This window comes from Pempheris klunzingeri, chromosome 6 (assembly GCF_042242105.1).
Source record: "Pempheris klunzingeri isolate RE-2024b chromosome 6, fPemKlu1.hap1, whole genome shotgun sequence".
Classification (NCBI taxonomy): Eukaryota; Metazoa; Chordata; class Actinopteri; order Acropomatiformes; family Pempheridae; genus Pempheris; species Pempheris klunzingeri.
Genome location: NC_092017.1, coordinates 5,843,404 through 5,859,492, shown reverse-complemented (window position 1 = coordinate 5,859,492; position 16,089 = coordinate 5,843,404). Strand labels below are relative to the sequence as shown.

Genomic DNA, 16,089 nt, shown 5'->3' with positions numbered 1-16,089 from the left:
ACAGGCACATATTTAGCATTTTCTCAAGAGGCCTTGACACTAGCAAAGGAGATAAATAGCATAACCCCAATGTTTTTGTATGTTACAACAATAAATTGATAATAAGCAAAGTGCTGTATATCTAAATGGGGGTTAAGACACTTTTGTCTGATAAGAAATGAAAAGAAGATGCAGTGTGCTGGTGAAACTGGTCTTTATAATAAGGTAATAATGATAAAAATACAGGTATCTGTGTAAAGATTTATTTTGTAATAATGCCAGAACTGGCCCTCTTCCTGCCGGATATCACTTTCTGGGTTGGGAACTTTACCATTCCCTGCTTTCTCGCCAAATTCACAAAATAACAGTTAATCTCAAAACAAAGTAACAGGGCTGGGTATGGTTTGAAATTTGTTGCCAATTTGATACCTGAGTTTGAAAAGCAGTAGCAAAATATCTACGAAATATCTCGTATTTACTATGTATAAACATGTCTTTTTACAAATCCTTTTGAAGATTCAACAACAAAGTCCAAACCTCTGCAATGCAATGTAAGCTTAATGTTTTAAACACAATGAAATACAGTATAAAATTAACAAAATTGCAATTCAAATCAGGCAAAGTCCAATCAAATAAGTGCACAAGGCTAAGACATTCTGTGCTAGCATTCGGTACTTTATAGTTGATTCACATTTGATTCAAATCACAGTTCAATCAGTATTTAGCTTTGATACCCAGCCCTAATGTCATCTAACTGCAGACAATACAAAAATATCAAAAAGATGACACAAGCACCTACTCAAAATCAAAAATCTCAGCCTCTTTTTCTTTCCAAAAAGCAAAACTGCGGTCGATGTATTTACAAATTTCTTCATTGCTAAAACTGGAAATGTCAGTTCCACTGTGGAGCAATCCCTCGTCAGGTGTGGGTGTCTGCACAATGACTTTAGGGACCTGTCTAACCTCTGGGAGGATATGTTTCACCACATCTGCAGTGCTCTCAGACTGACTCACTGTGTTTCCAAAGAACTTCACTTTAATGTCCTCAAAGCCGTCTTTCCACTCGCGGTTCCCTGCCTCAATGTCCTGTATGACGGCCTTGTGGAAGTCCCTGACCAGCTCCCAGGGGAAGCTCCCCACGTGGTCGAACACCTCAAAACACAGCAGGTGCCTCATTTTACGCTCGTCCACGGGTAGCTCCAGCTCCAGGATGTGAAAATAGCCCAGCATGAAGAGATCCAGGGTCAAGTTGTCGTACTCCACCGGCACGCCCCCCAGACGGGGTAGGAACTGCTCTGGGGAGTACAGGGCTTGCTGCCTGTGGAGTCTGTGGAAAACAACAGCATGGTTAGTCAGGACGTACTAATGCCTGGCTGTAACTACATACTATAACCTTCACCACCAAATATTTAGCATTTTTACTTAATGTTCTGTCCCTCTACTAGTGGGCTGATCAACTTATCATTTCAGTCCTACAGACAGCACTCCAAATTATACTTTTATGCTGTTCAGTGGATGTTTTAACTTTTAACTTGTACCCTGGACAATTAAGCATTTTTTAAATCAAAATGAACACATCAGGATTTTAAAGCTGCACTAGTTGAATTTTTGACCACTTGGGAGCAAAAGTAACTCAACCAGCTAAAAGCCTAACTTGCACAGTTGATTGATTCCTTTTAGCTTTGTTTTTGGGTCAACTAACTGAGCTGGGCATGTAGATTACAGATGGTTCATCGGTGGTTGTACATTAATAACAACTCCTGCCTGCAGCTGAAAAAGGAGTTGATGAGAGGTGTGAGACAGAAGAACACAAACAGAACCTGAGGAGAAGAGTTCCAAGGAGCTACAGCAAAGTTCTCTGTGGGTCACTATGAGTGACTCCTTTCACTTTTTCATTGGAGTGAATTCTGATTGGTTTAACACGTTTGCCTTTCGATTAACATCATCTTAAAAATGATGGGTTTTCATTAAAGTTCATACTACAAAAAAGGTCCAGTGTAACACCTCAGAGCTTTAATCAACGTCACGACGTGAGATAACGTGACATTCTGTTATCGTTCAGTCATACCTGCGTATCTGTCTGGATGGGACACTGGAGATGATGTTCCTCCAGTTGCCCAGCATCTTGTTGACAGCACTCCTCTGCTTGAAGAAATGTCCCAGAGAGCTGTTCATCATCGTGGACTGAGCGCTCTCCACGCTGCTCCTGCGGCCTGACCCAGACCTGTCGCCCACATCCAGGATTCCGATGCTCATCTTCCTCTCTGCTCCATCCTTGCTCTTCAGCGTCACAGTGTAGGCAGATTTCTTCCAGTGGCCTAAGAACAGCACGACTATACGCTCTTTCCTAAGGCTGGTGGTCTCTAGAACATCTGCGACATTTTCATCATAGTCGATGCCAGAGTCGCTGTTTTGGTCCGTTTCTGGGGCTGGACTCGGCATTTTAGGCTGATTGTCTGAATCAATCTGTGTGGAAGAAGTGAACACGGCGGCCTCCTCTGGCTCATCTGCCAAAGGTGAGTTCTGTGTCTCAAAATTAGACTTCAGAGTCCTCACAGACACTCCAAACTGATGGATTTCATCCTCTATCCTCTCCCTGCGTCCGCTGGTGGAGTTCTGTCTGGTTGGCGTCTGTGAGAAGACGGTGATCAGGTCGGTGTTGGGCATCTTGCAGTAGGGCTGGTCTGTCAGGTTGGTCATGAGCAGAGACATGCTCTGAACGATGCCCGAGATGCGGCCGCACCAAACAGGCAGAGGAACTTGACTTGAGAAGTTTCGGAATTGTGTGTTGACGGTGATGTTCACTATGGGGGCTGGCAGGATGTGCCTGAGCTCCTCGGCTAGACGAGCGAGCTCCAGCTCGTAGCCTTCACAGTTCCTCTGCATGGAGACGTTGGCAATCTGCTGCTCCAGATAGATGAGGTCATCCTCAGCCAGCAGCTCACCAGAGGGCCCCAGGATGGCATTGTGGGCTTGGGAATACCTCCAGCTGACTTTGGCATATCTGTTCCCATTTTCCTGTAAGAGAAGAGGCAAACAGCAGGCAGATAAACACGCAGGATGTCGTATTTCATTTTTTCTTACGTTTCAAATGGCTTAGGCGTGAGAGGAAAAGAGTAATGATACAGTAAAACTGTGATCCAAACCTCAAAAATATGACTTGAATAGCAATGTGTTATGTGTTCGGTGATTTGTTATATGCAATTAAAAGTAAACGATGATGGAGTTTCCAAGAGTTTTTCAGATTTTTAGAGTGTAGATTTAGAATAGCAGCATAAAATCAGACCACAGTTTTCACTTGGCTCTCTGTGGTCTGGTTAGGCTCAATAAGCATTAGTTTAGAAGAGCATTTGAATTAAAGTAGGCTTTACAACACACAGTTAACCTCTCTAGGGCTGATCAGTTAACAAAATGGTTGGCAACTGGCTTTTCTGTCTATCCACATAAAACAGCTCCTGAATATGCTTTCTTTTCTATACGTGAACTGCTAAAGAAGGCAAGATGTGCTGAAGAGTCTAGACTGAGGTCTGAGGTCTGCCTCCAAGTCAGCACCTTCATTTAAAAAGGTCTGCATTACCTTTCAGATGTGCGTTACTCATCTCTAACGTCACACGCCTCACAGTTCTCTTGATTAATCAAACATGTTCGCTGTAGTCATGCTAGATTTAGAGAATAATTTGCTGGAATTCACCAATCTAGTAACAGATTTGTAAGATTTAGATGTTTAAGTCCCTGTTTAATCTTCAGAGAGACATTACCTTCCTCCTCTGATTCTCCTCATCCAGCAGCCTGGCCTGCAGCTGTCTCACCATGACTTGCCTCTTCCACTCAGCGATGGGACGGCCCCTCTCATCGTGAGTGGGCACCAGGTAGTCGATGTCCGACAGGTTAGCCTCCTCAGTGGGCAGGACCACCATCTTGTTCTGCACGTACACGCCATTTTTACTTAAGAGAGGAAGCACTTACAAAGGAAGGGTATAGAAAACAAGGTGGCTTATTGCACTTACTGCTTGTCCAGTGAAGACTCCTGATAGCCCAGATTGTTTCAGTGATTTAATGGAGTTCATGTCGCCTAGAAGTTTTCTTTCGGCCAGGAGGTTTGTATCAGGCAACATGGTCTTATCAGCAGAGGCGGTTATCTCACTCCCAGCGGCTTTGGGTTGATTGAAACCTTTAATAACTGGATTACAAATCATAAGCCTTTGTCTTACTCACTCTGTTGTACTTTAACGAACACATACACGTCTTGTTCTCCACTGAGAGGACTGACTTCCAGTAACAGTTGCTGTATTTTGGTAAAAGAGTGATTCAATTACATAAAGAGAAACATTTTGCTCACCAGATGTTGCGATTTGAACCTGCTCTAGTCTGTTGACGGCAGCTTTCTCTGGCTGGTCGGATGTGGACGAAGCAGAGGGTAGAGGAGGTGCAGCGGGGGGCTGTGGGTATCTCGCCTGTGGAGACTCCTCACTCTCAGGTTGCTAATTTGGACAAAAAAAAAAAGAGAGACATGACCCAGTTGCTTCGGTTTGTGAGAGGAAATAGAGAAGAGAGGAAATCCTGGTTAAAAACAAAACTCTGTGTTACCTTTAAACTGTCCATGAGTGTGTTACTGCTGTAACTGTCCCTGCATGTGTCACTCAGGCTGCCGTAGTAGTCCTCCCTGCTGCGCTGTAACAACACAGTCGGCTTTACCTTCACTTCCTCCTCCACTGGAGCGGTCACCTCGATGGGCTTATCCGTACAGGATGTCTGCAAATATCAGAATCACATTTAACACTATTTACGTTCTTGAATACCAGATATTGTGAAATGTACAACTTTACAACTACATACTGGTCTCAAGCAAGCAAATACTGTTAGGGTTACAAAAATAAAAGTGCCGTATACAAAAACTCTGTCATTTCCATCTACTGTTAACATTCTCCCTGGTCAGTAACCTTAGATAAAATAGTTTGTGATGTCCGGGTGTGACCTGGACATGAATAGATTTTACCAACTATCCTTTTTCCTGCTTTCTTTTCTTCTTCTTTTTTTTACCAGGTAACACATGTGGTTTGTCTCTTTACGTTTGACTTCACACTGATTCTGGAGTCAAACGGTTTGCGCCTCTGCATGTTCTCACACAGTGAATGAGCCCACACAACAGAAACAGATTTCTTTTCAGCGGGAACAGGATTAAGATGATTGTAAACAGAGGAAATCTGACCTCAGTGTGTTAACTTGTGTTAACAATGTTAATGTTTTGCAAACCATGTTTTTTTTATGCGATCGTTAGGAACTGGCATCAAATTGCTGGAGAAAAACAGTAATTGGGAGCATAGAGAGGCCATCATTTCTTTCATAAATAAAGATTTTGGTAGCAGTCTGCACCACAGGCTGTTAATAGATTTTTTGTTTTACATTTTGACTCATTACTCTCAGAACAGTGAACAGTGTCCAACCTTACAATAAGCTAATACTGTGGTCTGGACTTGGACTTTTAGTTCTACTGTGTTTGAATCTAGGCTAAAACCAGTCCAGTGACAGAGCTGAGGAAAGTCATTTATCTTTCATTTGTTGTCAAAGACACAACATTTAGGTACAGCAGGTAAATGTGAAGGCAAGTAATATGTTTTTGGTTCTGCCTAAAGGTAGGAGGTATTGTATTGTATTGTAGGATTTGTTTTCTATGGGTCAGGATGACATGGTGTGTGTAAAGGGAGCTTTCATATGGGACAGACCTTTTGCCTACAAATAAGTTTAAGTCAAGTATATTAGGTTAAGTATGGATGTCAGTATGGAGTCAGGCTTTGTTTTATGTTTTATTATGTTAATGAAACAATTCTTTAAATCTAAAAAGGGACTCCATGCGTAGAATAAGACAAAATAAATGTAATTAAAATATCCAGATTTAAATTAACGTATCAAAACATTTGAAATCCTGAAGACATGCACACTGTGGAAGACAAAAGAAACAAAACAGCACATGGGATGGTAAGCAACCTTGAATAATTGGCAGCATTTCACACCACTCTAGGGAGGATGTAGGATGTATGGAAACATTTAGATCCCCTTTAATGAACCTGTGTTGTCCTAATGCACTCCATGCAGAATGCATATCAAATTCAGCTCTCCAAGGACATTATTAGTAACCAAAACATCAAAGGCAGCCCTAATATGCTGCTGCATGCTGTTGTGCTTTGTGTCCATGAGGTGGTCCTTACCATTTCCTCTCACGCGGCACTTTGATGTCTAACAGCACGAAATATGCTGTGACACTGCTCAGGCGGAGGAATAAACTTCCCAGAAGTTGTGCAATCCATAAATAGATAAACAAGGGGGGGGGGGCTGGGAAAAGGAGAGGGGGAGCCTGATTCCTTTGTGACCTTTCTCGTAACAGTTCAACGTCCTAAAAGCTAAGATGAACCGGTCCTTGTGTGCGTGTGTTTAATTAGGCCCGGTGGCCAGAGAGCATTTGGTTTTCATCAGCACCCCATCACAATTGCCACGCAGATAGAGATAGCCTAGCCCAGTTTTGGTCTGTATCCACTCTCCCTCTATCAAAGAACATAAAGAGCCTGATCACTACAGATTAGGAGCCAAGAGTTAAGAAACAGCTACTCAGTGGTGTCTCATTGTCGGACATGCAGCACCAGTAATCTGCGGTCCCTGTGGGTCGAGCCGTGAGAGAGTTAAAGTATTTCAGAACAGCATGTGTATTTAAAAAACATGTCTTGTAATTCTGCGCCCTGAAATCAATCATTAAAACAACCTGCTTCCATGTGAAACGTTCATGTTCTTGGTGATAAATTGCATTGTGGAATGTATACAGCGGGTGCACATTATACACAGAACACTATAGTGTAAATACATGTTCACTCACATGTTAAAATACTCTCAGGTTTCCCGCATGGAGGTGAATGCTTGAGAGGCTAACAACTGACGGACGCAATGCCTTTGCCAACATTTGCAGCTTTTCTGCAGCCACTGTAGCTAAACAAGACAACATTTATCAACTTCATACTGGAACATTGTAACTACTACTTCTGTAGAACTATTTCTAGAAACAGTGCAAGGTCCGCATAGGGAAGAAAAATCATGTTCAGTTAGCAAAAATCAACAATGACAACACGTAGTAAGGTCATGAGCCTGGAGTATTAGTCATGCCTAACCGTAAGAGGCCACAAGTGATCAGAAAATAGGTAAAATCCAGCCAAAACATCTGTCAGCTATGGACTCTTGCACAGAACTTACAAAACTTTCCTTTCATTTTACAAAACTAATTACTCAGCCTGTCCAGTCACAAACCCATGCACAAATGCTCAAAGAAAAATAATGTAACAAAGCACTAAAAGGAGTAAAAACAAGCAAAAGCAGCAAAGAAAGAACAAATAATAGTGAGAGTGGTCAGCAGACAAACCTAAAACGTACTAACCTTGACCTTGAGCGATTCTCGCAATGCACACCGCTGCGACTTCACTGTGCGGTGACACTTCGGAGGCAGCGACTCGTGCAGCCAGGTTTCCGGGGCGGTGTTGTGGATGTGACACTATCTTAAGATCACCAACCACTCGTTTGACACCATCATCAGCATCTCTGCCAGTGGCCAAGGGCCGCCAGGCAATAAACAATAAACTCTGATCGGAGAATGCTGTTAATAATTAAGGGAAAGGATAGGATGGCCGGTAATGTCACTAATGCATGGACAAACCAATGGCCATGTTGTTGCACGAAGGGAGGTATCAGCGGAAGACTTGTCAAAGCAGCTGGAAAAGAGACATTTTATCCATGTGTGTTCAGGTGCTTTTTCCACAGGAACAATTGAATACAGGAGTCTGTTTTTATAGTGAGGGTGGGGGGGGGGGGGGGGGGGGGGTCAAATCTAGCTGAGTAAAATGTGACAGTGGAAACACGATGTGACACCATAAGCTTAAACAGACGGGCTTGACTGTTAATGTGGAAAAGCTGACAACAACAAACAACAAAAAGCACTGTGACAAATTGCGGCCACTATTTTCAAAATGTCAAGACTGAAATCATCCACGAATTTGCTAATTTCCTGATCAATATTACCTCTGCCTCAGCATCCTTGCTGGAAAAACAACTAAAAGGCTTTTTTTAAGGGCTGAAACTGATGATTACCACTACTACAGATTAACCTGTTGATTACTGTCTATGCATAATTTCTCTCTAAAATGTCCAGAAATCTGGTTTAATCTCATAGAAGGCAGCAACTAGCAAACTAGCCAAATAATAGATTTTGAAAACTTGACATTTATTAGTTTTCAAGTAAAAGAGGGACTACAGGGTGTATGGGGATCTGACATAAATGCTATAGTATTGTAAAATGTGCTAAATATATAACTGTGATGCAGCCAGGATTCAGACAGATCAACAGACGTGATGGAGGGCTTCCTGGGAAGCATAACTTCAGATTCTTTAACCTCTGACAAAATGAAGAAGTTCATTAGATGCTCTCTAGCGATGATGTGCATTTCTTTCCAAAAAAGATGGGTGCAAAAAGCTATTAAAGCATGTGTTTTGTTTCTCATTGCAAAAAAAAAAAAAAAAGAATGCGGAAGTTTTGACAGTGCCCTAAAAAACACAGTGATGAATTAGATGACAGTGCGCTTCCTCTGTCCAAGTATTCTAAAAATACCATTCTCAAACAACAGTATCTTTGGCCTGATCGCTGTGAATGGACAGCAAAAGCCACAAATGTGAGTGAAGTAAACCTCACGCCACACACTGTTTATTTGACTGCAGCTGTTCCTGAGATGCGAGCTGAGGAAGAGCGGTTGACGGCTCTGAACGAGTCTGACCTCGTTGTGAGCGTTCCAAACATGCGGAGAGGCCGAATACGCAGCTCTCCCTGGTCAGTGTCCCAGCCCATTTAGGTCGCTGCTCGGAAATGAGATTATCTGAGTGACACTTTAGAACCGATGTAACCTGTGATCTACGCAGCACTTTACAAACCTAAAACAACAGAGGAAATGTAATTACAGGGTGTCTTCTTGTACAAGTCATCTATAGATACAGTGGGGTTCAAGGATTGTGCTCTCCAAACACTAGATTAGATTTGGTTACAAGATAAAGATTATAAGATTTAAATCAATTAACTTCTATTTCAGGCTCTCTATCAGATGACCCCTTTTGTGCGCATCAAGCCTCAGTTTGTGTGTCCAACTCATACGTTGCCAAGAAACATGGCACAGCGTTCTGTCTGCTACCAACTTTACACAATATCCAGAGGTGACAATCATTGCACTTCCAAGTCCCTGGAAAAAAACATGACACACAATCAAACGTGCGTTTGAAGCCAATGACATCCTGCTCTCCAAGTCCACAGAGGGATAGAGTTGCCGGTTCCAGGCATCAGAATGGTGAAAACGCTGAAACTTAAGCTTGTGGATCTCATAACGGGCTCAGCCCCTGGGCCCTCCACCTGAGCCTCTGGAGAGGGGTAACTGATAGGCCCTTAGCTGGCGGCGGCTCCGGCTGCGTTCGACGTCGCAGCGGCCCCTGCGCTAATTAGCTCTCCATTGTAGATGGGAGGATTATTTCTGAAGAGAAGCTCGGCAGCAACGCCTCGCTGCCTCCCTATCATCATCCTCTTCATGTATGAGTGCTGCTCTTCTCTGCTGACTTATTCATGGCTTCTATTGGCCGACAGCTTTCGTTACTCTGTGTACATCGCTGTGTAGTCTGCCCTGTAATGGTTTTATGGCCTTTATGACTTCATTCCTCATTCTTATATTGTCTATGTATTTATATCTTCTATACCACTACGTATGTGCAATACTTTACGTACCTTTTTTAATTTTTGCTGTATGTAACCTAGTATTGGTGTACCACTCAAGTGATTGCTGGCTATGTCTTGTATTGTATTAAGTTAATTGCAGCTGTGCGTAGCACTTTTACCAAAGCCAAATTTCCCCTCAGGGACAATAATGTATATCTTATCATCTCATCTCATTGTAGCCCATCTTGTCTTATCTTAGTCTGTGCTATAGGCGGTGAGTGAAATGTGACAAGGAGAAACAATGCCAGGCTGCAGGTGGACAGCTGTAAGGCTTTAAGGATCAACAAGCCTGCTGACAGAGTGGTCCCCGTAGGCTCTTTCACTTGACAGTATTCTCCGTTTCCTATTTAAAATCAACTCCACAAGCTCAGATTTCTGCATTAGTATCAACTGTAATCCTCTAAACCTAATTATTATGTAGCTATTTAAAAGAAAAACAAATACATCCAGATATAAAGAGGCTGCTCACAGCAAACCCATTAAACTGAGTTAAATGCGGACCAGCTTTTACCGCGCTGACCCCTGACGTAATCAGGCAACAGCGGCACAAACAAGGTGTTAACACTGAAATATTCATCAATCACATAAAGGAGTGTCGTGCTTTCCGCACACAACAAAAGGGCTAATCTCAGAGAGCCCTCAGTGGCAAACTGAGAACCAAGAATCTCCTCCATCAGCACTCACGGGATCATCGCATGTAATGCCTTATTAAACACAAAAGCCATCATCCTCCACTTTCTTAGACCTCTTAAACAGAGAGCAAAGCAATCAGGCTGAGTGGAGGAGAGCAGCGCTGAAGGAGGACAGGCTTGACCTGCGTGAAATACATGTCACAAATTAAGCAAATGATTCACTGAGGTTTCCGAGATGATGTTCCAGATGTTTGCTGTTGGCCGTGCTCCCCAAACTAGCTTTGATTTTCATGCCACGGTAAACAGCTGGGCAGTGCTGACACAGAGTGGGAAAAAGCTGCAACACAAAATTCACTGTAGGTGAGAGAGAGAGAGAGCTTACATCTTTCTCCATGGCACAGAGATATCTGGCACATTCATGGTGTCCGTTGTACTCTGCCAAGTCTGCTGCTGTGAACCCGTCGATATCGTGATCTGAAGGGTTTGCTTGATTGGCCAACAGGATTCTACAGCACTGAGGGATGGAAGAGGAAAACATAGAAGAGCAAGGATCAGCAATATGCATAAAACATTGCATTGTGACTATACAGTGTTAGTGCAGTTTATTTAGACGAGATAAGACAAAAACAACAAGGAAAATTAGAGAAAAAAGATGAATCTGACCTCCAGCTCTCCATTCTCTGCAGCATCATGAAGTGGGGTCCCTCCCCAGTAATCCTTGATGACCTCTGAACCCATGTGAAGCAGCGTCTCCAAGATGCAATAGTGCCCTCTGCTGGCAGCAAAGTGCAAAGCAGTCGCTCCATACCTGTCCTGGCAGGGCAGGCTGACATCAGTACACGTCACCTGTTTGGGGTAAATGGTCATTGATCAGTGGTCAATCAAAGTGGTGATTGGGAAAATTCATGTACACATGTAGGAAACAGCTGTCGTGCTTCTCCTCCACTGACCAGAAACACCACCACAGCTTGGTGGCCCATGTGAGCAGCAGCATGCAGACACGTCATGCCATCGTGGGCCCTCCGCTGGACGTCAGCCCGGCAGTCATTCACAAGGTACTCTACAACATGCAGGTGCCCTTCCTGGCAGGCCAGGTAGAGTGGGGTAGCACCGATGCCTGTCTGGTGGTTCACACACCTGTCCTCCAACATACACATGAACAGCAGGGACGCACGAGGTTATCAGCCATAAATGATTCAAAACATGTTGTCAGAATTGGAACCAATATAAAAGTACTGCCTGGTACAATGCACCAATCTGATAAATTAGATAGATAGATAAATTAGAATGTTAAAAACATGTGCAACACATATATGTCTTAGGTTAGGATAACCGAGATGTAGATAAAGTGGTTTCCAAAATATTTCAAGATGCACAATGTCTTATAACTTTGAGCTGAAATGTACACACACACACCCTTCAGTGATCAGAGAGGCCTGAAAGCAGTGTGTTGTTGAGAAGTAAAGCTGGAAGTAATCCCCAATACGGAAGCAATTTTTTAGACCTCTGCTCCAACAACAAGCTTAACAGGTACAGTAATAGGTGATACTCAATCAATACTAAACACATGCAATAATGAAAATAATATTGGCATTGGTATTCTAAGTAACTGACTCCTAAATATTAGCAAGTACTTCAGCATTGTAAAACCATATTCAGCTACACAAGTATAAATGTTATTAGTAGTAGTAACAGTAATGTGTCAGTCCTCTGATACTCCACCACATAGATGAATATACAGTTAGGCCCGAAATTATTCATACCTCTGTCATTCTAAGGAGTTTTTGATTTTTCTAATTTATACAGTAGCTCTCCACCCGACAAATTGGACAGGTGTATAATATAAGAAGGTCTACAGCCACACACCATTTCATTTTGAATTACTAGACAGACAAACACCTTTTAGAGTGTGATAACAAAAAAATCACTACATCCAAATGTATTCATACCCTCTTGTAACCATGACAACTAACTATGAAATGTTACAACAAACTATATTTTCTGAGGCAGAAATGTGTTAAATAGCATTGTAAATGTTGTAAATTGTAAATGTTCAAGACCAGTTTCCTTCCCTATATAAGTTGAGTAGCTCGTTATGGGTGGTACTCAAGAAAAGGCAACAAGGAAGCCTTCCGACCTCAGGGATCTTGAAGCTTTTGCCAAGGAAGAGTGGTTAAAACTTCCTAAGGACTTTTGTAATAAACTTGTGAGCAATTACAGGAATCGTTTGGAGGCTGTTGTTACAAATAGAGGCTTTGCAATTGATTACTGAAACAGGGTATGAATCATTTTGAACACAGTGATTTTTTTGTTTTTGCGTTGTTAGAAATGTTTGTAATTCCAAAATAAACAGTGTATGGCTGAAGGCTTTCCAACATTTTCTGTCCATGTTGTTTTTGGGGTGTAGAGCTACTGTATAAATTAGAAAAATAAAAAAACTCCTTAAAATGGACAGAGGTATGAATAATTTTGGGCTTAACTGTAGTAATGATGTCAAAAAAGACGGGACATTAAATAGGATAAAAACCGAGGATCAGGCCTGTTGCACAGCACAGGACTGCACTGACACTGACGTACGTACTATACTTCAACATTCACAGGGTTGACATGTGACCTACAGTGTCTAGGCATGCATTATTCACAGGTTACTGATGGTCACATGTGATGGTCTGACCCTGCCATCTCTCATGCAAATTACACTCATACTCTCTGGTAATGAGGAGATGAAGCAGGAAGAGCAGCATATCTTCATCTGGTCCCTACCATGTGACACTGTGTCAGGTTAAGGAGATGGAGGAGATATGGGCTTCATGAGGGGCGGGGGGGTGGGGGGGGGTTAACATTTCACGTGTTCACTTGAACCTCTTGCAACCTCTAAAAAACGACACAGATCCCTTGATAATATCCAATCATCGCCTGCAAATGTGATTTTACACGGAATCACTTACTTTCTGTTTAGTCCAATGTTTCATTTTAATCTGTTCAATAATGAATCAGGTTAAATTGAATCATTTTATTTGCGTTCTACAAGTTTATGAATCTGTGACGGGTCACGCTTACTGTAGTGATGTACACGTATGTCTTTAGCTGTTGTTGTGCCCGTGATGTGATGAAGAACATCTGCTTTACCGGTGATTGTGAAAACAGGTGTGCACGCTTAGGACGGTTCCCAACGAGCGTGTGCCTCTCTGCTGTCACCACAGGACGACTGCACGGAAAGACTGTCTAGCCGCTCGACTTATGTCAATAAACTGAAAATATGATTTGATTAAAAAGGGACATACCTACATATTTGTGATCAGGAGGAAAATAAACAGCCTATGATGATTACAAATTGGTGTGATTTTCAATAATAAGTAAGCTGACTGCACAATACAGGAGCTCCCTCCTACCACAGCAATCTGACTCAATTGTGATGCATCAACACCACTGAAAACCTGATCATACGCAGAGAAGTTAGCTGAAAGAATATCGATAAATGGCGGAAATATTTAGCCCAAAGTAATGGATCAAGTGTCATGTTTGGTGGCAGCGTGTAATAATAACTACATAACACACAAAACCCTCCCCACAGTTCTGCTTCTTCAGCATCCCTTTCACAGTTTTTCAGTGCCTCACACCATCTGGTCCCCTTTAAATGAGGTAGAAACACCACAAGCACAAGCCAATGTCAGCATAATAAACAGGACATTTCTGACATCCAGTCGAAACCATTCACAGAATCAAATTCACCCTAAAATCTAGTTTCTTCCACAGTCTTTCAAAGAACAAGACTTAGAGTCTACTGCCTTGCTAGCCGTGCTGTGAGGCTGCACGTGAGCTAAATGCCCACACCAGCATTCTGACATGCTTACAATGATAATGCTTGCACGGTGATGCTGAGCAGTTATAATGTGTATCATGTTTACTGTGTTGGTATAGTGTGTTTCCATGGCAATTTTGACCAGATGGCTCTAGATGGAATGGCTCAGATTACCAAAGTCATTACAGTTCATCCTGAGGGGACAACGGATGTGTGTAGGAAATAGTGCAGCAATCCATCCAACGGTTAGATCGAGGTATTTCAAAGAAGAACTGAAAAGTTAAACCTCATGGTTGAAAACTTTGACCTGCTGGTGGCACTTGATGAAAAGTCAGAGGATCATGAAGTTGGTAGAATTTAAGGATTCAAGGAACTTTATTGTCATACCAGCACACATTTACACATGAGATGGTACAAAATTTCGCTCTCAGGTCCTGCTTTGAGCCACAATAAATATATAAAATAGAAATACTATATAAAAAACTCTCACTCTCACCCACAAATGTCAACTTGGGGGTTTAGCTGTAGGAAATCCAGGGGATCACTGAAGTCAGGAGGATTCGTCCTCTAGTGACCATGAATGACTGTACAAATGTTACTGATGGTTGGTGCAACATTTCAGTCTGGATTATTGCTAAAAATCTGGGGTGAAAGCATAGGCTGTGAACTCACCCAGGTGCCTGCTGAACAAGCAGTTTTAAACAGGTGAGGTCCCCATTGGCTGCAGCGTAGTGAGCAGGTACAGCGCCACAGTTTGTCTCCACCTCTGCCACTCCTCCAGCAGACAGCAGCCACTTAATAACCTCCACACAACCGAACCGGGCTGCCAGGTGCAGCGCAGTGGCACCGGCAGCATCCCTGTCCTGGAATCATCCACACAGATTGGATTTAGACGGAGAAACATTGATTTCATGTTGTAATTAAACACTTTGACGCGTCAGAAGGACTTTATTACTTAATGTGCATGTACAAAGAATGCAGTGCAAGATGTTAAACTGTTGCCCTTCTTTTCCAAAGCTACAGTAGAGATCCTTATGAGGACCATCAATTAAAACATTTGCTGGTCTCTAATACAAACAATACAATGAAACACTTCATGTGTTCGTTAATTTTAGGCTTGGGTTCTAAAAATCCAATCATAATGGATAATAAAGTATAAATTAAAGGACCCACAGAGATGCAGGTAGACTTGACTCTATACTAATAACTAAGTTCAGTGGGAGCTCCCCTCAAGCATCTGGTCATAATTATACTTGCTGCATAATACTAATGGATAGTCTGTAAGTCAACACCATATGATGTAATCAGCTGAAAAGGTAGTGTACAGTACCTTTTACAACTGCAGTGATGTAACCTCACTCTGAGATCCGATAGATGACCACCTAAAGCCACCGCCTGATTTTAGACTCACAACTGATACCGCAGAAATTACCGGGAAAGCTGAACATGTGGCATCTCTCCAAGGCATTTGAGCTCTCCGGGTAGGTAGGATTGTTCTCAGTGGATAAACTTACCTCAATGTTACAGCCTCCATGGTCCACTAGCCACTGCAGCTCCCGGATGTGGCCAGTAGCTGCTGCATCATGTGCTGGGGTGGCCCTGTTCAAGGCCCGGGCATCAGCTGCCAGCCCCAGCTCGCTCACCAGGAACTGCAGGCACTCTAGGCGCCCACACCTCGCTGCATGGTGCACTGAGGAGGCACCTTGAGCGTCAGTGATGGCTGGCGAGAGGTGGCCAGAAGACGCGAGCTCCCTCAGGGTCGCAACATCCCCTGCTCGAGCCGCCTGGATGGCCCGATGAAGCACCATCCCTGGCTGCTATGAGTAGGTTATGGCACACAGAACAGGCTCCCTGGAGCTCTTTGGATCCCAGCAGGTTACCATCTCGTTCTC

General features: G+C 42.9%; 1 protein-coding gene across 1 annotated transcript; it reads right to left on the bottom strand.

The window, feature by feature from the left end:
* Window positions 1-774: 774 nt before the first annotated feature.
* On the bottom strand, window positions 775-16,005 carry espnla (espin like a). The gene is made up of 11 exons (XM_070832680.1): window positions 15,712-16,005; window positions 14,870-15,060; window positions 11,346-11,532; window positions 11,059-11,241; window positions 10,778-10,909; window positions 4,567-4,731; window positions 4,319-4,460; window positions 3,987-4,159; window positions 3,738-3,902; window positions 2,048-2,997; window positions 775-1,306 (listed from the first exon to the last, which is right to left on the bottom strand). Exons 1-11 carry the CDS (start codon window positions 16,003-16,005, stop codon window positions 775-777), a joined length of 3,114 nt encoding a protein of 1,037 aa, XP_070688781.1.
* Window positions 16,006-16,089: the final 84 nt, after the last annotated feature.

Coding starts and splice junctions, on each gene's coding strand:
- espnla (XM_070832680.1), bottom strand. CDS start 16,005: ATGGTGCTTCATCGGGCCATCCAGGCGGCTCGAGCAGGGGATGTTGCG. Junction 4,160..4,318: donor GGTTCAAATCGCAACATCTG/GTGAGCAAAATG, acceptor TTTGTAATCCAG/TTATTAAAGGTTTCAATCAA. Junction 2,998..3,737: donor AGGAGAATCAGAGGAGGAAG/GTAATGTCTCTC, acceptor CTTCTCTTACAG/GAAAATGGGAACAGATATGC.